Source organism: Chiroxiphia lanceolata, chromosome 5 (assembly GCF_009829145.1).
Source record: "Chiroxiphia lanceolata isolate bChiLan1 chromosome 5, bChiLan1.pri, whole genome shotgun sequence".
In the NCBI taxonomy this organism is placed as follows: domain Eukaryota; kingdom Metazoa; phylum Chordata; class Aves; order Passeriformes; family Pipridae; genus Chiroxiphia; species Chiroxiphia lanceolata.
Window position 1 is genome coordinate 66011863 of NC_045641.1, and position 24599 is coordinate 66036461.

At 36.7% G+C, this 24599-nt stretch overlaps 1 protein-coding gene across 1 annotated transcript in view; it reads left to right on the forward strand.

Annotated features, from left to right (window-relative positions):
• The window catches only part of PLCZ1 (phospholipase C zeta 1), a 47231-nt gene that overhangs the window by 13404 nt on the left and 9228 nt on the right, over positions 1 to 24599 (forward strand). The window contains exons 5-9 of the mRNA XM_032689055.1: positions 1087 to 1231; positions 3042 to 3197; positions 10502 to 10765; positions 12931 to 13087; positions 14727 to 14843. Of these exons, the coding sequence (XP_032544946.1) occupies positions 1087 to 1231; positions 3042 to 3197; positions 10502 to 10765; positions 12931 to 13087; positions 14727 to 14843 (839 nt within the window). The remainder of the gene's footprint in view (positions 1 to 1086; positions 1232 to 3041; positions 3198 to 10501; positions 10766 to 12930; positions 13088 to 14726; positions 14844 to 24599) is intronic.

Consider the following 24599-nt stretch of genomic DNA (forward strand, 5'->3'; position numbering starts at 1 on the left):
CCAAGATGATGATGACCTGATGACCAGGATGCCTTATTGCCAAGAAAGGGAAGAAGAAAAGGGAGGGTGTAAAAACAGCAACACGGAGGAGGCAGAAAGTATTAAGAACTTGGAAGACAAGTGTCCAGCATTCCTATTGTTGGTACTACATTAGTGATGAGAAAGCAGTTGGAACTGTCATCTATCTCAGCTTTTTTTGTTTTGGTGGCTCTCTGAATATTTCATAATGACTTGCAATCATCAGAAACATTAGTGAATTTCTCACAGGATTTAAAATTATATGATACTAACACTGCATTGCTGAAAGCAATCACAAAGAGGGTATAAGCCCCCATCTCTTCATCTTTATCTATTGTTAGTGTGAGGAAAATGCTAAAATCAGCTAGAGGAATCTTTGAGATATTGTAAACATGAAGGGCAGCATGTAAGAGACAGGTTGGTAATGAAGTGAAATAATCTGGAAGAAATGTTTCAATTAGTTCCAAGGCAAATATTAGAGATCTAAGACCTTTAAGGGATGCCATTAGCATATTAAAAATTAAACCAGTACATTTAAGGCACCTGAGAAACTTTAGCACTCCCTCTTACAAGTAAGGTGGAGGTAGAACAACTGAATTGTGTAAAGACCAAGCACAAGCTGACTCTCTAAGTGCAGTGTGTTATTTTTAAGTACAGTGATCCTCAAACTTCCAGGCAAGTCCTGTAAAAGTAATAGAAAAGGCCATTTCAAACTTTTACTCTTGTAAGTGACAGTTTACCATTATCACACAATTTCTTTACTGAAATCTTTGACCCTCATTTTTAGTTTCTTGGTGAAGGTTATTCAGGTAATCCCTTACTCTTTAATACTCCAATATAGTTTATTACCTAACATAGCTAAGATAAACAACAGAAAGTATTGCTCTGTCTTCTATCTGTATAATTCTATAGGATTTCTTTTGGTTTTTTACGATGAAAAAATAGAGGCTTTTTTTTTTTTTCTGGTAATTAACCGATGTGGCTTGTAAACAGAAATACAGCAACTTGTGTAAAAAAACGTGATGTTTTTCTTTTCCCTCTAAAACTGTTTCTCTTGTCCTTTCGAAGCGCTCTCTTAAAAGGATGTCGTTGCCTGGAAATCGACTGCTGGGATGGCTCCAACAACGAACCCGTGGTGTACCACGGGCACACTTTAACAAGCAAGATTCCATTTCGTTCTGTAATCCATGTGATTGACAAGTATGCCTTTATGGTATGTTTATACACCTGTCTGTGTATATAGGTTGGTTGGAATGTGATGGGGGCTTTAACAAAGCCCAGGGACATGGTCGTTGTCGGAGATTCTCCGGGGTAAAACGATAGGGAACAGATTGTTGTGGCAGTGGGCACTGCTGAAATTATTCCAGGAAAACTGTGCTATCTGTTCTTCATATATTTTTAATCTTTTTTTTTAAGGAAGAGCAAACATATTTTGCTGAATGATTATAAACCAAACTTGTTGCAAAGAATTCAGGTGATCTTACTCTAGTTTGTTACGTGGAATGCTCACCTGAGAACATTTAAGCAAGGACTGAATATGAAGTGTACAACTACTTCAGAATCAGTCTGGTGTTTTACTCCTTTATACTTTTAAAATCTTTTTGCTTCACTTATTCTTCTGTTGCTATCAGTCTGTCTTATATCCTACATGTGATCTTATGAAATAGACAACAACATTAGATTATAGCTGAGTTTGAGACTTTGTTTTCCATTTCCTCTCTTTTTATTTTAAATGTTGAATCTGATACAGGTTGCCAGCTACTGATGTCTTTTTGTCAGGTGCCTCGTTAGGGCAGTGTCCCTTCTGCCCACCTCTGGAAAAGCAGCAAAAGGTGGAGAGTTCTTGGCACTGTCTCAGGCTTTCATAGAGGTTCCTGACAAAACTCCTGCTCAAATAAGTCCCGAATGAAATTAAGATAACTCTTGAATTCAGGCCAGCATTTTGTTTAAATATATACATCTATGATTATACATTTATATGGATTTTTATGCATGTATTTTTATAGCCTTCTCAGTGTTAATCAAAGCTGTGTTTTTTCTATTCTTATTTCTATATACAATTTAATTGGCCTCTGATTTTGAAGGTGAAATAAAAAACGTGGATTTATTTCACTGTTCTTCAAAACCCACTAGATATAACTCTCCTGCTCTTGCTAATACACCACATATTGTACTTAACTATAATACAAACTTCATTTCACAGGGACAAGTTACAGTAAGATGATAAAATCACAATAGGTAATGGTTCATACCAACTGTGCTTCTATTAGTGGTTAATAGCAAATGCTCAGGAGACAAGTGTGAAGACAGGGTAAAAAACCAGTACTTCCCTTAGAAACTGATAATTTTAAGTCCTGCTGAAGCAAAGATTTCATTCAGAGTTTTTGTTTTTGGTAACCACCTGTATTACTGGCAATTTATGAGATTTAATTTTACAGTCTATATGGACGTGTTTCATTTGAGCTGTTCTCTGATTTTTACTCAATTTCCTTTGTTTTATCTGTCTTGCTTGAGTACTGTGATGAACAAAGTGTGAAGAGTCCCAAGAAAAGTTTGTTATATTACGAAAAAAGTAGAAGCATAGCTTGTTCATGTAAAGGCACTGATTTCTGAACAAGCTTTAAGGATGCTCAGCTTGAAATATCATCAGTTAAAATCTGTCATAAACTAAAGCAAAAGAAATTTAATCCTGCTGTACTTCATCAATTTTAATTTTAGAATATGATTTTACCTTTTAAAAATCAAACAGTTCTTTTTACACCTCTGTATATGTCTGGCACTGTTTTAACCCCCCCAAAAATCCCAAAGATACATTTTTCTCTTCTTCAATTGTACTTTCTCTTTTCCATAAATATTGTGACCTTTATTATGTGTTATTAACCTGGAACAACTGACCTGTATTCTGAACATTTCAAAATAAAGGAAAATACAGATTGGAAAGGGAACTTTTGTAAGATATTTTGCAAAAGCAAGTGATCCTCTTTTTATTTTTGAATAACAAAATCTTTAAATTATGTTTTCAGTCATCTGCCTATCCACTTGTACTGTCTTTGGAGAATCACTGCAGCCCTAAACAACAGGAAGTAATGGCAGACTGTTTAAAAAGTATTCTAGGTGACAAACTTCTTTCTTCACCAATTGGTGGTGAGACAGAGATGACTAGACTACCTTCTCCTGAGGTAATAAGATTGCACTTTTCTCTATGAAAGACATGGAAAAAGATGTGTTTTGTTTGTTTGTTTGTTTGTGGGTCTTGTTTGTTTTTAATTCTCTGCAACTGAATGTATGGAACACTTCTGGTGTCTGAAATAGACCTCAGATAGTAACAAAACAATATTTAAACAGCACACAGAAGCCACATGAAAAGATACATGTTAGTGTATCTGTTATCTGCTCATTTATTTTTTGCTGTTTAAATTGAAGGAAATTCCTGAAATTTAAACATGTTATTGAAATGGAAACCTGAATCTAAGTTTTTTGGCAATAACAGCGATGATGAAACTTTCTTATTGAGTTCTGCTACTGCAAAGACATTCTTTCTTTCTCAGTGTGTTTCTCCCTAAGACTTTCTCAGCTGATGGCTTCAGACCCCCGGGATATGAAGTCAGAAAAGGCAATTAAATGGGTGTTGAAAATTTTAGTGCAAACTAAAACAAATAAATTCCCATTGTTCCAGTCTTTGCACACAATTTTCTTTCAAGAGTAAAAGTGTTTTTTTTAATCTCTTGTAGCACAATGGATACATCCAAAATACTTATTTAGACTTGTCACTCTTGCCAGTGATAGATATATTTTATACCTTTTTTTGTTTACAGTAATTAAAAAAAGAATGCAAATGAAAATGTGAGGAGGAAATACTGTCACAAGAAAAAAAAACCACACAATTTTAAGAATTTATCAGGGAAAAAAAATTTTGAAGAGATGTGTCCAAAAGATATGCTAAAGAAATATATTTCCATAACAATGTAATTGTAAATATATTTATTATATAAATTTCTCACCCAACATAGTTTTTTTTGATTGTAGCATTACACTTTTTATATCACAGTGTCCAATGCCACTTTGAAACCTTGAAAATTTTTTTGTAACTTTGAAAAAATATCACCTATATTAAACAGGAGGCTTTGTTTTGAAGCATCTCAAAGCATGACTGGATTCAGTGCATTACATGTTCCAGGGATCATATGTTCTCTGTAGCAAGCACAAAATCACTGCACTGCATATGAATCGTGGAGTCACTGAGTCACATAATTAAAAATGTTGCTTTTTAAGAGGTATGTCCCTTACCATGAGGTTACTGCGACACAGGGAATTCATACTTCATATTTTCATAGCTTAGAGTTTTCATATGTCAGCTCTGTAGAATTTTTGCCTGAAAATGCATTGCTGGAAATGCTGTTCAGGTGAGATTCATCCTCCTGAACTTTTAATATATTAAAGTTATGTGAGATGCATTCCACATCTACACGAGAGGTAAGGGTTACCTAAATAATACCACTGTCCTCAGGTGTTTACAAAAATCTGAATTTAATAAATTGTTAACTTGAGAATGAAAAAAAATTAGGATCATCTCCATTTCTCCCAGCTGCCCTGATCAAGGATGTAAGAAAAATCAATAGGATTTTACTTAGCAATGGAAATATGCAGCTATAAGCTTGACTTTTGGGAGCATCTTTTTGAAGAACCACTTTTGGTGCATGTTCAAAAGGAGTTTAGCGGCATCACATCTTTAAATCTTGGGACCTTGTGTATATTCAAGGCCTGGGTAAAACCATTATCATTTGAGTAAGTGCAATGCTGAACTCGGTCTTCAACCTACTTCACTTAAGCTGTGCAAAAGAGATGTTACAGAACCACAAATGATGAATTTAAAATGCTGCTTGTGAGAAAGATTCTCAGGTAGTGTAAAAAAAAAAAGCTGTCACCTATATAGTTTACTCTTCCACTTTTTTCAAGATGGAACACTGGCAAGAAAAGGGAACAAACCATCTCAGTGTTTTTCAAATGGTTCTCTTTTCTGTTCATGAAGTGGAATACCACAGATTTTCTCCAAACACTTCATAGAAACTTCTGCCAATTACAGGTTCTTTTTAAATCTCAGAGTTTTGAAGACTTTGATGGAAACTATTTTCTCCTCTGTTGTCTGGTCAATCTTCTAATCCCTTTTCTAAGTAGGTTTTGAGCTGTACCTTTCTCAGCTGAGATGATTGTATGCACTAGGAAGGAGGAACAAAATGCAGAGCAAACCCATTCTTAGGGACCACAGGTCATGCAATGATGTGTCCTACTATTGTAAGCCTAAATGAAAGGTTCAAGAGGACCTTCATAAGACCTGGTTTAAGGAGGTCCAGAAAACAAAATTGGATGATCACCGAACATTATTGGCCTCTGCTTTTTCTCAACACTTGTTTGTCCCAAAAAAAAACCCCAGAAAATTTCAGGAAAAGAGGTTTTTTAATTCTTTACCCTCAGCCATATAGGTACCCTTCCAGCTGACTGTACTAGTACTGTTAATTTCCTGGAATATTACTGTATTCTGTAGCATCTCAACATATAGTTCTTTCTCTACATGTGGAAGAAAGGGAAGGGAAGACTTTTGCTCTCTTTTTTATCCTTTCACACACCCCTTATTCAATGAGAAACTGAAGCTACTCTTAAGCTTCACCAATCTTTTCCACCTCCTTCCCAGGTGGATATTTTTCCACCCAAAGCAAAAGACCCACTGCCATTCTTTCCTCACATCTTGGCTACTATGGTGCTCCTAAAGAGACTTGGTGAACTTCCTTTAATATTCACTGGAATATCAGGTCCTTTGAGTCAGTTCCCACATTAAATTACATTTGACATCACTGGCTGGTGCCAGAGATCCCTGCCAGTTGCACCAGCAGTCCTGGTGACATGCTGATATAAAGTGACAGAATGTAGTGTCATATGCAGCAGTCTGTAGATGAACTTAGAAAATATTAGAATCCAAGAAGAGATATGTTTTCACTTACCCTGCTGTATCCTTCCTCTCTAAGAAGTTTGACAGCTACTGAAAGAAATAAGTAAGCCTCCAACGTAACACAGAGAAAAGAATGCAAACACATTGATGCTTTTGATGAAGGTTTGTTCCTCAATTATTTTTGTAGCACATCAAACTGCCTTACGCTGTTGACAGGATATATACATGATCTACTTAGGAATTTTCCATTATTTGCAGGTTTCCTGTCACAAAAGTGGAATGAGATATTGATGTGTTGTTAACTGAAAGTGAAGTGGCAACTACTGTTATTTTACAAGTGGTCTTTAATGTTTATCACACAGCTGCATTGTGGTGGTTCAGAAGCATTTCTGGCCAGGATTGGCGAGGTTTCCCCAGAGTTATTAAAATAATGGTGTCTGTTTTTCTAGAATGCACCAGTCTTGGTGAACCAAGTATTGAAATCTTCAACATCTAGATATAATAATGGAGTGTGTGTCTAAGAGATTCATATCGCTACTGCACTTCCTTCCCTTCTACCTGTTGCCCCGAGAAACTTTCAAAACTTAGTTGTACCTGGCTGTCTATGACCTGTGGCAAATAGATTCTTACTGACTAACTGTAACATCTGACAAAATGGTAATGGTCAGATTAACCTGTGGCTGTAGGATCCAGAGTTCAGTTTAACCATCTCCATATTTACCTATCTCATATAACATTGTAGGGTTTTATAATCTTATATCTTTGTTATTGAAATACTAGGACACGAAGATTTTCACTGAGAAATTCAAGACCACAGCTGCTTTAGCATGTCAAATTTTGTTGCTTCAGTGATAAGATTCATTCCTATTTTTTTCGCCTACAAGTCAAATATGCAAATGTCTCGACCAAGTCTTTGCATCAGGAATATCTTTTCTTCTTAGCAAGTCAAAACATTTCTAGTCCACTGTTTTGCCTTTCAATCTGCCTGTGGCATCTATTCTTTACAAAAGTGAGAAGAAAGATGTTGAAAATGTAGCATGCCTTGGTGATGACCTAAAAATAAGAAAATCAGTATTGTTTATTATAAAATTTCTGGATTCTTGAGGTTCTAGTGAGAACTTACAGAAGACTCATCCAGTTCCTATACCATTTCTGGGCATTACACTCTACAGTCTTTTTCAGGGAACAAATGTATTAAACATGCAAAAGTCACTTACCTCTTGTTAATAATTTTCCTGTATTGCAAAACAACTTCAGAAGATAATTAAGAACAAAAAATTGCCATATTTTATATCATAAATCAGGTAGGTCTTAGGCTGATGGTTTATTTGATGTATAAAAATCAGATCCAAGGAATCTTCTTGGAACCTTGAACTGTGGTAAGGAATTTGTGAATGAAGGCCCTGAGCACACTACACTAATTAGCCTGGCCAACCTGTAACCATTTTTCTCTGTAATGATCCTTTGGATTTCCTTCCAATCCATCCACCAGAGATTTAGTTGCCTAGGTAGAATGTCATCTCTAATATGGCACAGCTGTTTAGCCGTGGACCAGACTTACATGAAGTCTATTACAGAGCACAATACAGGACTGTAATTTTTAGTGTAGGGGTCTTCTCACTGGGTAAATGTGTGGTATGAAAACTTGTAATGAGACAGCTAAAGTGGAACTCCTGATATAATTAATATCTGTTTAAGTAGAGCTCAGACACTGATGGTAGTATTGATTTCAAGTATCTTGATAACTGTGATTTATAAGGCTGCCACAAAGACATCCATTCCCACTTTTACTAAGTGTGATTCTCTTCTTGAATCAGTGAAGAATGCTGGTGTTGAGTGTTTTTAACAGTTGTACTTAAGAAATTTTGTCATTGTCTTATAAGTTTTCCCTATGTTAGACTTCACTGGAGATATTGCATCTTCTCCCTATATCAGTATTTAAGGTATCAATTCAAGTCTTGAAATAGAAAACTGTGTAAAACTTAAGTTGATTTTAACCTTGTTACTTAGCAAGGTTTTCAGGATTAGATGTTCCTCTAATTAAGCACCTACAGCTGGATAGGAGAAGACAAAACTCCACACTAGATTTAAATAAGGGAAGCTATTCTTCTCTTTTTAATACATCATGCAAAACCAGAGTTTGTTCTCTACATTTCTGAGGAATTAATTTTGTCCTTTTTTACATTAGTTACAGTACTCAGTTAGGTGGGTTTGCCTGATCTAAATCCAGGATTTTGTCTTGGAGTCTTGGAGTCAACTTCAGCTGTTCTGATTTGTGTTGTACATCACATTAACCAGAATGTACAAGAAATAAGTTTTGTTCATTTAATTATGTAAATATTTGTTCCAGTTGATGGTACTTGGAGGCTTTTGCTTATGCCAGCCTTGAAGTCCCATTATGCTCTGGGGAAGATCTATTATGTTTTACATATTTAAATTTTTTATTATGCTTAGAATTTATATAGAAGTACATAGCAAATGTATTTTTAACACATTTTGCCTTTCATATTAAAACTAGAAAGGAGAAGTTATAATGAATGTTCAGACTTTCAGCTCATTAAAAGACTTTTCAGCTCTTTTAAAAGATTTGGACATTCAGAGAAAAAGGTGCTGTGTGTTTAGCACTGCTGATTACCAGTTAAAGAACTCCACACAGTCACTGGTTTTGTAACCATACATTTGTTATAAGGTTTTTTTTTTGAAGATACATTTGAAGTTCAGACTTCAAATCCTTGATGTGTAATTTTTTCAGTTCAGGGGTCACTTTCCGTGGTTTGGGATAACTATTACTGGAATTTGCTTCTGGTCAAATAATAGCAAAATTTCATATTGCTAGATCATTCTCTGTAACTGGTTTTGAAAATAGAACTGTGATTTAAAATGTTATCTTTGTAGAAAACTGAAAAAAAAAAAAACAACAAAACCTTAAAAAACTTTTCCTTCCTCGGGGTATTTACATTTTTGCTAATAGTTCAGAAACAGAGCTTTAGAAACTGACTTCAAACATCAGGACCCATTTTTACAGGCTCACACACACATACTATGGCATTTTTTATTTAAAGCAAATTTACATATAGGAGGCAGTAATATAGCCATAGAAAGGTTTTCCTTCCTTATATACTAGGTCCTTTTTTTTTTTTTTAAATTTGTGGGATTAAATCTTACCTACAAATAACAAAATGCAAGACCAAAAGTGGACAGAACTGCTTTTAAATATTGGGAAATATGAGCAGCATTAATCATATTAAAACTCTCCTAAAAATATCCGGGGGAAAAAAAATGAATGCATCAATAAGAAATGAAGGAAATGTTAAAGGGCATCCTTATTCTGAGCCACCAGTGCAGAGAGACTAATCAAATCTTACAGTAGCATGGCATTGATAGATATTAAGCATAAGATATCTCATTCCACTGGCACACTGGCAAACTACTAATACAAGGTCTGAAGTGATGAGGGGATTATGAGCAATGGAGATTGCCATGTAAATAAATGGAATGTTTGTTTCCTTGCCTATGGCTGTAGTTTCCATTACAGAACTTTGGTTTTATATGTTTGTATCATCTGTACTTTTCATATTTACTTAATGGGTACCTTAAAATACAGTATTTCAGTTACCCTCCATTTAGTGAGATTATATGTTCCCTGTTTCTGTAACCTTCCTTTTCGCTAGTGCTTATGAAACTTAAGGAATATTTTTGTGGATCACTTTATCCAAGAATGATAGTAAGTCCTGTTACTCACAGTTCCTGTGTACAGCTGTAGAGGTGAATGTCTGCCACATAATAGCTCCTTTACTATGAATATTATTTCACAAATCTAAGGGAAATATTTGTTCATAGGATTCAGGTGCATAGACAAAAGCCATGTTGTAAGAATTGATTTCATTTAGTGATTTTTTCCCCTGCATTTTATGTTACAGAAGCTGAAATGTGCCCATTTAAAAACAGAGAAGTTGCTTAAGCAAACTCACAAAACTCTGTTACTTCCCTGACCAGATCAGCATGAGGATCCACTGTAAAATAACAAAAAAGTTTTAATTTGGTACATGAGACAGACATGCACAAAGGCAGTAATCAGACAAGGCAAAAAATTTCCTACAGCTGCAATAACAGCTAAAACAACATCCAAATTAACATCAGATACATGTCTCTAAGTATATATATATATATTTAAGATTATATTATGTATAGTAAAAAAATATACCTTCTATGCCTTGCCTGACCATCACCTCTGACACTTACTTCCTACTTTTATCTTTTCATGGTTTCAGTATCTGTGTATTTGTGGTGGAGAGCCTTTTCTCCTGTCATGGGTTTAGACAGTCACATTCTGTCATGTGCTTTGATCCCCAGATTCTGTTTGGTTTACTTCTTTTTGGCTTTTGCCTCACTGATATCTATCTTTACTTCATTTTGCTAACTCACTTCATTATACTTAATAAACAACCTCGAACATCAGTTAAACAATACCAAGAGATAAAAACCTACAATTAATCCATACAAAATTCTGGTTACTGCTGTTTAACCTCTTTTCTACAGGCATTAAAATTCAAAGTTCTGATAAAAAATAAAAAAGTTGGAACCATTGAGGAAGGTATGCTCAGGACAGGTGATGAGACTGGTGCTGAGACTGCTACTGAGACTGTTGCTGAGACTGGTGCTGAGACAGAGGACATATCTGAGTCTGAACTGCTGTCTGATGAAGAGACTGATGACACAACCCCTATTTACCGATCCAAGAGTCCCTCCAAAAGAAAAGGAGATCGTAGAACTTCATCCCCACCACCTTCAAAAAAGTCAAAGGTAACTTTTGTCTTGATTGAATATAGAGATTACATAGATGTATGTCAGCTTCTTTTTTATTCTTTCTTTTTTTTTTTTTTTTTTAAGAAGGAAGAATATGTTATCCTAAAATAGAGACTAAATTTGAAAGCTAGACTCTAAAATAGCTTAAAGCAATGCATTTTGAAATGACATGTTTTAGCTCAAGGTTTCAAAGTTTTCCTCTTCTTACAAGAAACTCCAAACTGGACCACATTTTAGCATCCAAATAAAAGGTAACCCTTCCCTGTGCTCCCATCTTGAGCTTCAACTGCGTTTTTCTCTTTCAAGTCTTGTGCTTGTCCCAGGTGTTCAGTACCACAATAGATCTAAGATGAAGTTGTCCAAATATTTTGTTGGTCCCAAGGCCCTCCTGGAGCTGTGTATGGAGAACACTTGTAGCAGTTCTTGATGATGACAGACAGTTAACTATTTTTTGCTGAAGTCCATCAGTCTATCTTGGAGATCTTGAAGAGTTCCTACTCCCCTATTTTCTTCTGTTCTGGATTTATGCATGAAATTAGGTGCACATGTCTGGTTGTGCTAAAACATTTTTCAACACTTAGAATAGAAAAGGTGTTTTTACATTTTTCATGCAGAGACTTGACATTAAGTATTATTTCTGAAAGAGAGAGCAAAAATTGGATGTGATCTTTTTGAAAGGCAAACTGAACTTAACTCATATTTTTAACCAAGTATAATTCTCTACCATGGGAATCTGGTGCATCATCAGGATTCAAACTGCTTTGTTCAAGTTTTTTAAGACATTAAGCTTCACTCTGTATCCAGCCACTGTTCCACATCATGCTCCAATCACCTGAATGTGGGTAAACTGGCAGTGCTTCTCAGAGCCCAGTGTTCTTGCTGAGAGGCAGTGTTTCTTCAGTGTCCCTTTCCTTTAAGTGATTTGATGGTCAAGATCTTCGCTTTTTTCTCTTTCCACCTGATGAAGAGAGATAGTGAGGAAAAATTCTGAGGAAGGATGGAGTCCTCTTTGAAGAGGAAAGGCCAACTTTCCAGTTGATAGGGTCAAATATATTTGTAAGATCACGTCAGAGACCAGAACAAACCCCACACACTCAAGAGCAGCAGCAACAGGTATCTGGTCATGTTTCACAGGCAGAAGAGAAAATGATTTCCAGGATTCCACTCCTCAGGAGTATTTATCCTGAGGTCCCATTATGGGAGGGTGGGAGAGCATTGGAATCCACAGCCAGGATACCCCAGTGATGCTGTTGGCTTTGCCAGTGTCCCTGCCTGCCACATCCAGAGAGTTGTGTTCTTCAGGACTTCTGTGACAGTAGATTCCTATTGCTCCTCAGGGGACACAGCCCCAGAATAATTAATGCACTAGAACTTTGCATAGTTTAAGAGCCATGAACAGGGAATCTATTACTTTGGCAGGTGAGAATTTGCCTTCCAAAGCTTTAATGCCTTGTAAACATTATGAGCATCATCAGCTCTTTGCTGGGTACTGCCCCTGCTTAGCTCACAAGTGATGCTAAGTAAAAATGTCACATAGTGCCTCACAGTGAGAGAGAAGATCCTGGTAAAACCTCAGTCCCTTTGCTTTTGCTCACTTTGGTAATGGAACAAGGCTAAACAAAGATTTTGGCAAAAGAACTTTCCGCCTTAATTAAGAAGAAAAGAGTTTTCCTAACTTCAGAGGGATGCTTGGAGGAATATTCCTATGACTAATTTGCTTGGCACAGTAAACTATTCTCCTGTTATTCTCCATTTTGTAGTTGAGTTTATGCTATTGATCTTTTCTAGGACTTTATGTATTTCTGAATGTAAAGTTGGATGTATATTTTAAATGAGTGATGTTTAAATCCATGAAAAATTATGTTAATTTACATACCAATCTCAGAATGAGGACAATTATAAAGCTATCCAAAAGAACACTGGCAGCATCTCTCCATTCACCCTACAGTTGCTGTGATAAACCTGGACACAGTAACCTTAATAATCTCTAACTGTATCAACTCTCACTATCAAAAGTCATAAATTCATTAACTGTGACACGTTTTCTCATACTTTATTAATACAAAATGATAGTTTCTCTGAATTAAAGATAGTAGTAATAATAATGAAACATGAGAATGGTGACTTTTTTATTTTTCCATTATTCATATAACGATTATTAGGTGAAGAAGCCAAAAATTGCCATTGCATTGTCAGACCTTGTGGTTTATACCAAATCTTCAAAGTTTGTGAGCTTTGAGCATTCCCTAGAGAATCAGAAGTGCTATGAAAATAACTCAATTGGAGAGGCTAAAGCACGAAAATTTGTAAAACATTCAGGTAATTTATTTTGATTTATTCAGCTAAAAGTTACATTGTTGCTATGGCTCACTGTCAGGGCATTGGAAGGGTTAAAATTTTATGAAACACATACTGCCCCATTTTCTTTGGTTGTTTTTATAATACTGTTTTAGAAATGTCCTTTGCACTGCATTGTTTATTTCAGTTGGTTTTGTGAGTAAAATTGAAGTTCGACTTTCTTTTAATTTCACGTGGCTTTACGAGAGGAGATATTAACATAGTCTATAAAATGTATGGCTGCCTTTTGATTCATTGTTTTCTGCATCAAATAATTTAGAAGTTACAGTCAATACTTGAAAACACCTGGAATAGGTTTCACACTCCCTTCCATGCCTGGTCTCAGCACTCACTGGAGCTGGGCATGGAATCCCCCTGGCTTTGGGGAGAGCTGTAGATAAGACTGACAGAGTGGATAAATCCCAGAGAAGGGAGTTTGCTCCATTGGACCAGACCTTTCATAGCAGCCAATTTGGGTTATTCAAAACCCATTCTGTGTTGGAGCATCTCCATTTGGTGCAGCCACTACAGTTCAGGCTCTGCTGTTTGAACTCCAGCTGCCTGCCAAGAGCCTTGAGGGAATGACAAGGACAGAGATCAGTGGCCATGACAATGAATCTGCCACATGCCCGTTCACTCAGGGCCAGCCCAGCTGCCACCCACCGCTTTGTGGAGGTGATTCAGTGGTTGGTTGGGTGAATGGTGCTGAACAGCATCAAAACAAGTAGGATTTTGCCAACAGACAGTCCTCGCTGGCTCCTCTGGCAATCTAGTGAACATAAAAGTAGTTATGTTGAAAACAAACAAACAAATAAAACCCAGCCAAAACCCCACCCAAAGAAGCTACAAACCAAACAAAAACCAAACAAAAAAACCCCCAAAAAATAGGGTTAAAGGAGGATGGAAAGGATCAGGGTGGAAAATGAAGAACCTTTTGTTTAATTACTAAAAAGGAATTGTGTAGATAGAAGTCATCTGAAGTTTCCCACATGGGAGTAGTTTATGCCTACATATGAGGAGGGAGGGAACACTGCTAGCAGGAAGAAAACCAACCCACTTACTATCTTCTGAGGCTTATAAAAACCATTTAAATGTCATTTAAAAGTGTGCTGTGCACTGGTCTTGATATTCTTCAGTCATTTTATTAATCCTCAAAACAGCAAACAAGCTGAGATCATCTTAGGGTGATTTTTTTTTCCCCTATTGAGCTACTAAAGCATGAGGGGGCTTTTTGAGCATTTTCCTGTTTTGTGTCTTAGTTTTCCATGAGAACACAGTGGGCATTAGTGTAAAAATCATATATTTACCTAGCAAAGAGGTGAAGAAACAGAATATTTCAGTGAAGGAATGATTCTTGGTTATTAAACTTTTAAAATAAATCTACATTTACACAGCAATATGAGTCAAATATTGAAGTTTTAAAATAGGATTTTAGCTGTATCTCAGAGTGGTATATTAATATATAATACATATATTAATGTTAAAATAGAATACACTGTTATGATATTGAGTTAAAAAAATTGCTGGATCAGATTATTGTATTTTTATTGTTATTTATTTGAATAGACTCTTTGTAATAACAAAGTTTTTCTTACCAAGCTTTTGTCATTCTGTTTTTAAGCTAAAGAGTTTATTTCACATACTACAAGATTTATTACAAGAATCTACCCAAGAGGAACAAGAATGACCTCTTCAAATTATAATCCTCAAGAGTTCTGGAATGTGGGGTGTCAAATGGGTATGTTTGTCTGCAGAGACTGTTGCATTCATGGTTTTACAGATACAAGAGGTTTTTTGCTTCATGGAGTATTTTTTTGTTATGTAAGTTACATATTTTCCCCCACTGGCATCGGTTTCATTTTGTGTTATATAAACTTCTCCTTCAGCCCATATACTCTAGCAATTTTCCATCCCCAGTAATTATAAATATCACTTTGTGTTAAATAGCTGTATCTTATCCCAAACATCCCATTTATTATATTTTATTAGTTTATTCAGTTTATTATTAGTTCATTTAAACAATACAACATTTTTAAGCTTCCATTATACAGCAGTGGAAGTCTCTTCTGAAAGATCTGTGGGTTTTCAGTGGTTTTCTGTGTCTGAAGTTGCACAGATGCAAGAAATGCGGGCACAAAAATTAATAGAGGTGCCAAGAATTCCCAGAATAGGATATGGTACTGCAAGGAGGCACTCAAAACACTCCTGGTCAGCACAATACTCAGGTACAGCTGGGAGCTGCTGGGAGTCTCCAGTGTATGTACAGACGCAACATAAATTTAGCATCTTAATTTCCAGTACAAAGCTCCCTGAGCAATGAAATAACAATAATTCCTGCTTCTCTTCAAGTTATTAATTTGAAACTGTTAAAAAGAAGCATGACTTCTGTACTCAGCAGGCTTTGAGAAACCTCTCACCTGCAAGCATTTTCCCCTTTTTAATGGCTTTAGAGACAACCTTGCCTTCATCTCTTTGTTCTTCAGTTTAAAAGATTCTCATTTGCAGAATAGTTTTCTATATCTGTCTGCTACGCCTTCTTCAGCCTTAGGTAAAGTAGGGAGCAATATTTTTTGCATCCACATATATATTCTGTCTTTGATTCCGAGTCTATGCCAAGGACACCTGAGGGAGGCTCTGGGGTGAGCAGGGCAGTTTGCCGGAGGCTCCCAGTTTTGAGAGGTGACAGGTGTAGTCTCCCCTTGTTACATTAAAAGACTCATCCAAGGACAGGCACAGATTTCACTTTGCCTGTAGGGCCCTGAAGCTGATGTCACCCTTGTTCCAGGCTGTCTTTTTCACTTGTGTCTTTTCTCAGCTCCAAAAATATCTTCTGTGGCAAGTTACCTTCTCCAAAATGTTGTTAACGGTGTGCAATTTCCACTCAATCATGCACATATGTATTATTTATTGTTTAACCCCCCTAATGTATCCCCAGCTATGCTCTTACAGTTCAAGAACTTAGAATGAGCACTGTATATGCTATCCCCATTGCTATTAAACACTAGTAAGTTTGTTTCATGCTTGGAGGGAGCACTGGCCAGAGGTCCTTAATTTAAAATTCAATTAATCTCCCAGGTTTATAATGCTGCAGTTTACTAGTTTTCTTTCTAGCCTGTAAATCTCCATACTTATCTCTGAAAAAAAATATCCATTTGTTAGATCTCAGACAGAACTGAAGTCTTTCAAAGTTACTGTTTACTCAGAGTATACTTTAAAGAAAAGTCATTCTAAACAATAGTATGCAAAACATATGATTTTTGCTGTATAGGGGGTTTGGGGCCCTTCCTGGAAGAATTGAAAATATGCAGGAAGTGGTTAAATCTGCCCTCTTGGTCCCTTCATTTGCATCTTCATTTAAAAAAAAAATAATCTCATGGGAATAGGCTGATTTAAACAATTCTACAGTATATTATTTCCAAACCATGGTAGATCTATTCTTAATTCCCTAATCTGTTTTAGATAACCGTTTGGCAGAAATATAACTGCTCTTCACAATGCAAGTCCCAGAGGGAATCTCAGTGAATCTTCTGCTGATGTCCTTCCACTGACCTGACACAGATCTTCTAATTTTTGTGTCTCTCCTTTGTCTGCATAGTCTACATACCCTTCCTGTCTCCCTACCAGAGAGAGACAGGAACTTTACATCCCATGCACAGAAGTAATCCCTCCAGATCCCTTCTACCACTTCCCTAAAACTGTTCACAGGACTCTCAGATTTCTCCTATGTCACCTATTCCCCTTTCATCAGCTCCTTTTACCCTCCCTGCACCTGCTAGCTTAAGTTCCTTTAACATCCATGACTCTTCTGGCTGGGCAAAGAAAATATATTAGGTTTTGGCCAAACCTACATATAATGCTGCCTGCCAGGCCTCTGCATCATGAGATGAGAGCTGAGCTATTCCTTTTCCTTCCCTTAGTGATCGACCCAAAACAGTGCTCTTCTATGTACCTTGCCAGCAATTTTCCCTAAATTGCTTGGAGCATATTAACTTGGAGCAGTCTGGCACTCAGCTAAAGCAGGATGAAATGGTCCAACAGGCTCAAGATTTGTTGGGGCTGAGGACGAGACGTGTAATTGTGTAAACCTAGTTTCCAAGGGAAGGCAAGTTAAAAACCTCAGTTAAGAGTACAGAGGTTCCTCAAAATTGCTTTGGGATATCACTGTGCAGTCCATGTCCATTCTTTGAAAATTGAGACTCGTAAGAGAAGGGTAGGTTTTGTGAACAAAGAAGTCTTCTGGAGAAAAAAACCCCTTTTAATAGTCTGTGGAAAATTAGTATGCCTCCTGCATACAACTGCAGTGTGGCACTGGAAAGAACTGGTTTGGTGTATCCATAGCTCATTTTTGTGTAGTAAATAAAATGAATGTAAAGATTTATGCAGGGAAAGAAAATTCAGGACAGTTATTTAAATAAACATATATCAGTTGAATTATATTGACTGAAAAAAGCAGAGCAAAAAATCCAAAACATAAGAAAGCTTCAGTGAAAATAAAAATAGAAAGACTTAAATATCCTTTTGAATATGGCCTTTGCATGCAGTATGAAACATTATCCATGTATCAAAACACTCTACAGGAATCACTAAAACTTGTCATAGGTTTTAGGAGAAAGCCATGGTATGGCAGGTACAGAATTTTGTATCGGAAGAGGCCACATAGAGCACCTGCTTTCTGGAGCACTCATAAAAATTTGTATACTACTGTGAAAGTTCCTCTACTTGTATGATGGATTTTTTTCTTATTCTAGGTTTTGTTTTGGTCTGTGACGTTGAAATGTATCTTGGCAGTTTTGTCACATCTGTTTTGTGGCTCAATCTTGTGTGCAATAATATGGTAAAAAATAATTCATAAAAAGAGGAGTGATAAAAAGTTCTCTAAACAGTTCTGATTTTAACCTGACGCTACCTAGGGAAAAGAAACCCACTTATTTACATCTTGGTGTACCTCACCTTTGCAACTTAAAACAACTGAAGTCTGACCTCGCTTGGGTTCTGTATCAATACCTATATTATTACTTTCTTTCTAATATGGTTCTAACAGTCAAAAAATTCCTCTTTAGGAAGTGAAAACTAGACTTATTACAGGTGTTTTAACCTGCTTGCCAGGGGAGCCCACACGAAATCTTGGAGGGTCACGCATTGATTTTGGTCGAGTTCATACGACTCTCTAACATTCTTTCCCCTTCCATGTTTTCCTTATTCTCCAACTGCTGCAGAATAGTCTCCACACAACTATCATATATCTAACTAAATACTGATGCATAATGTGTTGTGTAAAGATAATACAGAGATGCCAAAGAAATAAGTGTGTTTATTAAGTAGTTGGAAAAAATTCCAACACCTGTAATAGGCCACACAGCCATCCTGGTTTATGGACCTCCCCAAAAAGGTTGCTTTGCTTCTTACTGTCCATAAGTCCTCAGCCCAATGGGACAGCTATTAGAATTGCAGGGATATGATTAACCTAATACTTCCAGTAAGGAGCCATTTTTTTAATACGTTGTCCATTAAACTTCATCGATTTGATCATCACAAGCTGTGGTGGGGCAAGTTAACTCAGGTGTAGACACGTACAAGTTAGGTGGGACCATATCATTCAATATATGAAGCTCCCTAAATGTACTCAGCTTTCCTTTGGAATGGCTCCAAGGTCTGGGAGTTGTTTTGAATGATGGTTTCGTGTTCCTCCTGCAGAAATGTGTCTACTGTCAGGTTTATGAGAAAGCTCTTGGGCTGCTCTGTAGTCTGTTTATTTTTAGAGTGTTTGGTGTATGTAATATACACTGGAATTTCACTTAAAAGCAAGAAACATTGAATTTAATTTTATCAGTTTTTTCCAGCTACCTTCACTTCAGACAACCAGTAGAATAGTAAATCATATATCTGGTATCCAGTAAATTTTAAAGAAAGACAGAAAAAAAATTGCAGGGACACATATACCTCTGAAATCTTTGCTGGTCTTATTCTAAACTCTGTGTCAGTGAGTCAGAGTAAAACAGAAGGGGGAAGCCGGTAAAATATGCTGTTCTGCCAAGAATCACAAGTTTAAAAAAAATTTAAAATTATTTTGTAAAAGTATCTGTTTAATGATGAATGAAATCAGTTAAATGACAGGATGCTCAGACTTGCACTGAAGTGTAACTTTCAGACTGACACATCCATTAGGTAGCAAAAATCAATTTAAATTTTAGATTTGGTAATTTATCAGAAATGCTTTAGGTACTTCTCCCATGAGAACCTCACGAGAGAGGATCCCTAATTGAAACCACTCGTGGATATACGTGGACAATGGATGACTTTTAATCCCCCGACATCTTTTTGTCCAGTAGAACTCCTTGTAATTATGTGGGAACAATGTCAGCAATTATGAACTGTAGGGCTGAATTCTTAACATTTCTAATGACAGCGCCTTTAGAGCAAAAGTATTGAATTGAATTGGTTCAATGACAATAAAAGACTGACTGCCCATTCTAAGCGTGTTGTGCCAGACAGTCATGCATTTACTCAGTTCTCAGAAGAGTAGTTACTCTTACTGTGGCAGAATCCCTCATGTTGTAAGTCATTCAGAAATTAAGTGTCTGTAAAATAAGAGCAACCATTTCAAAATACATCAGTGACAAATAAAGCCGGAAATTATAATTAAGCTTAATAATATTTGGAGTCTGAATGCCTAAAGCCCAATTTTATTCTGTAAGGAGAAGGAAAAAATACATACAGTCTGATGAATTTTTTTGATCAGAAAAAGAGATGAGAATTTGTGTGCCAAAATTTTCACTGTCCATTTAAGCCTGCTCTGTGTTGCAAGGGAACTGATCACTGTGTTTGTTTTTTTTTCTGGTAGACCACAGTCCTTGTTCATAAAGTTTGGGTGGGATCTCCCCTATTCACAGGCTTGGCAAGAGGGCTAGAGCTGCACGAAGATTTAAAAAAATTAAAAAGCTCAAGGCAAAAGGGATGCTGAGGACACTTAAAAGATTGACTTTGGACAGAATGTCCTCAAGCCTGAATTAAGTCCCCAGAGATGGTAGTGGGGATCAGAGTGACATGTCAAGACAAGACCAAAACAGCAAGCAATGCTCAGAGCCATCTGAGGAGGCTGCTGTAATATGGCAAAGAGGCTTGCTTATGCTGCAAGTCTTTCTACTTTCTCAGATAGATAAAGTTAAAAATCATGCTTAAAAAAGACCATTTTCTCTGGTTTCGTACTCTGACCACTCGGTGATGGAGCACATTATCTTCCTACACCTGCTGTTAGTGAAACAGGTTTATAAGGTACTACATATGCATTGCATTTCTCCTTTGCAGACTCATCAGACTGCATATTAGATTTAGTATATTGAAAATAGTATTCAAAGGGAAATATTATTTGTACTTGAGCACGTTGTGATAGCTAATGCTTGCACAAGGCTTAGAAATCGGTGTTGTATTTATCATTCAGATGATGATGGTATTAGTGTGATAGAATTTGTTTACTACTGATGAGATCCCATTGCTGTGTGGTCTGCTTCCATTAAATTAATGCTTGCCTCCTGGTATATGGAGCAGGTGACAATTTGTCATCATGTTACAGTTTATTCTTCCTTCAGGTGTCTTCAGTTGCTTTTAATGTAATCTGATGACTGAATATCCTCCCTTTGCATCCAGATTTTGAGTGACCTCATACTCAGTTTTAAAAGCCACTTTCATCCCTCTAAAAAAAGATCATGTGGAATACCCAGCCACGTGAGAACTTAGAATTACAGAATGGTTTGGGTTAAAGATCATCCAGTTCCAAGCTCCCCACCATGGACAGGGACACTTTCCACTAAACCAGGTTACTCAGGGCCCCATCCAACCTGGCCTTGAATATTTCCAGGGATGGGGCCTCTACAACTTCTCTGGGCAGCCTGGGCAGCCAAATATACCCTTTGTATTCTGGGCAGCCTGTTCCAGTGGCTCACTACCCTCAGAAAAAAGAATTTTTTCCTCATATCTAATCTAAACCTTCACTCTTTCAGTTTGAAGCCATTCCCACTTGTCCTGCCACTACATGCCCTTGCAAATTGTCTCTCTCCATCTTTCTTGGACTTCTGAAATATTTCTTTAAATTTGGGCAGTGATGAATTGGGTGCAGCTGTGAGCTGCATGTGAGAAGAAAGGATAGACTGTCAATGCCCAGCTGGGAGTGCTAACGTGGAATGGAAGCAAGGTCTTCAAATCCAATCACATAGATCATCTCATAACCAATGGCAACATACCAGATCATTAGGATATGGTCCTGTTTTCACCAGCATTTCCCAGTCTGTGTGGAATTCAGCTCAAATTTTAAATATTTAAGGCACAGAATTGCATTGCATTCATTGTGAGTGGCCCATTTTAAGAACAGAGACAACTAGAAAGAGCTGAGGGGATGGCAACAAGGCTGACAAAAGGGTTGGAAGTGTGATCTATTATACCTCTTTAGACTTAAATGAGTGAGGTAAATCATGGAGATAGGAACATTGGCAATGAACGGTTTTTACATATGATATTGTTTGAAATCACATAAAATTTTGAGATGCATTTTAAATGGCATAAAATGCAATTAAGTAGCTCATTTAAAGAAAAATTTGTAATAAATGTGTCCTTAGCCAGTTTAAAATCTTCCCTTTTAAATGGAGAAGATACACTAAACCTTGTGTAAGTAATATAGCTGATAGAGCCAGGAAGCAAAGAATAAAAAATAAAAAATGGCAATTTTAAAGTCCCAGCAGGACCATTAATTGAGAGGCAGGATCACAGACAAAAGATGTGCAGTTTTCCTCAACTGCCTTCAAATCATAGTTACAGGGCTCATTTTGGTTTTAAAAAGCTTTTGCTTTTAGTCTATAAATCATCTTGAATGGTAGTGCTTATGGAAGGCGCTGTATCTGAATATTTAGAAGGTTGTTAGTTCTGCTATTAGTTGTAGGACTGACTTTAGTTAACTCCTTGTGATACAGAGGGTTTTGGTCAAATATACTCTTTGCATTCCTCTGTGCAGTGTGGATTGTTTCATCTTTTGGAGCTAGGCAATTTCCTAACTTCCATGTGCTATAGGAAGTTATTTACATTTGGGGCCTACTGGGGCAGCCATGGAAGATGACTTGGGTATTAAATACTCTGATTTGAAGGAGATTTGGCCATGTGGTTCCAGGAAGGCAGATCCATTTCAGGTGCAGGAATCACACTGAGGAATTCCTTTGCTCAGGTTGTCCTCCAAGACCATGCTTTGTTTTGCTGTTTTGATTTTGATACCAACATTAAAAGGCTTTCAGAGCTTAATGAAAGGACTGAGGAGAAAGTTAAATGTACACAGTGCTAAACTTCAGGTGTCTGTACTTCCCCATGAAAGCCACACATTAAGATGATGTACTGCTCAAACGGTTTCATTGTAAGAACATTTAGGCTTCTTTCCAAAAGAAATTGTCAGTTTAAAGCTCTCTTCATATATGCATTAAATTTCTACTGTTTCATAAAACAACAATACAAAGCATGTTATTGACAGTTCTGCTCTTGAATTCAGCAAAACTGAAATGAAACACTGGGTAGAAATTCGGTCTTCCTTGCAGAAAGATGTTGCTAAGCCCACACTGCTAGGAATAGGCTTTAGTTTATGATCCTTCCCATTTCTCAAGAAGTGTAAGGATTATAATTAAAAAGAAAAACTGTGCATCAACAATACACCATAAAGCAGTGTCCTGGGAGGCCCCAAGAAGCTGCAAACCTTGCAAACAGTTTTAGTAGAGGTGTGCATCTCAGAGCATAGGATGCAAAATTTCACATTCCCTTAATCTCCCTAAAACTTGCAATGCCAAGAAACCAGTAGGTAAGTTAAAACTACTGTTCTGTGTGTCTTTAACTTATTTTGAGGTAAAATTAAATTAAGTGAAAACATAGTGTTGATGTTTGAAGATATGAATCCATAATAACATTGCCCTTCACATGTGTTGCAAAAGTAATTTTCCTAATGTGATGACATGTAAAGTATTCTCCTTTGCTTGTTTCTGTAGTTACATCAGATTTTCCTACTTAGTAGCCTATAAAACTTAGCAAATTTAGCAATAGTCTCATTATGTGCAATCATGTAATTTGTTTCATCATGTGGAAGCTGCTATTTGAAGCTACAACTGTTCAATTTGCCTAATTTCAGCTACACTTTTTAAGCCACATTTTCTGAGTATGGCCTAGGAATCATTTATGAACTGAGAGACCTTGGGTTATCTGTAGATGACACCAGGGCCCAGACTTCCAGGGCCCTTGGGGTTGCAGCTCTGTAGCATCATTGCACAGCTTGAATCAATGTATTAAGATATGACAAGCATCATATAGCACCACATTTGGGGCTGTTTCTGGATGATATGTTGACTCATAAAAAAACAAATTGTGAACCACTGCCAAAACCATACCAGGAGAATACTTACCCTGTTTTAAAAAAGGCAATGGTGTGCAATGGGCAATATGAACACTTTGAACTTTGATTTCTATTGTCAATGGTAAAATAAAGTCCCTTTGTATATTGACACAAAATTTATCTCTGCATCCACATTAGCATTTGGTTCAAACCAGAAGTGCATGTTGTGTTTTGTCATTGTTGTTTTGGGGTTTTTTTTGTTTGTTTGGGGTTTTTTAGGCAAGACTTCCAACTGTTCCTACTTGTTGCATGTTGGTTCATGATGCAGAGCAATCTCAGGTAGCACAGATAGGATTCCTTTCAGGTGAACTAGATGATGCACACGGGGAGCACTTGGTGTATTCCAGCCATTGGTTGGTTTTGAGGCCATGGAACCAGGCTAGAACTCTTCTGAAGTAACCCCACCAAAAACATGTGTAGTGCAAACACCAGGCCCATAGCACCAGCTGCTTCATTCCTATTTTATCATTTACTACAGAACGTTTTAAAAGGATCATCAAAGCAGTGAAGGAACGAATACTTTTTGCGGTGAAAACATTTTGTGCATTTTCCACATCACATGAGGATTTTTGAATCGAGTAAAATCTTCATTCAGTACATTTATATTATTTCATTGGAACATGTAATAACGTCTTCTTCCTGAATTATGAGGACTCACTTAAACTGCTAAAGTCTTCCTCTTTTTTTTCTTACCAAGCCATCAAGTAAATGACTTTTTATTCTTTTCTATTTAACACATGTCATGTTATCACTTTGCTGATTTGACTTCTGCATTTTCTATTTTGAATGTGACAGGAAGCTCTAATGTACTGGAATAGGGGAAATTTCATTAAACAGGTCTAGTTCAATGTTGGCTTTATCTCATGAATTACAATATCCTGTTGATGAGACGTGTGTATTGTATTATTGCTGCTGCAGCAAACCAGGAATGTTTTGAACTGCCAAGGAAAGGAAAAGCTGTCAGGTGTATTCCGACAATAATTACCAATATTGGAGGATTAACCTTAAAGAGAGAGTGCTCACATAATTTTAAGAACACTTTTAAAATTGCTTCTACAAACTTATGTATTTGCACTGAATATT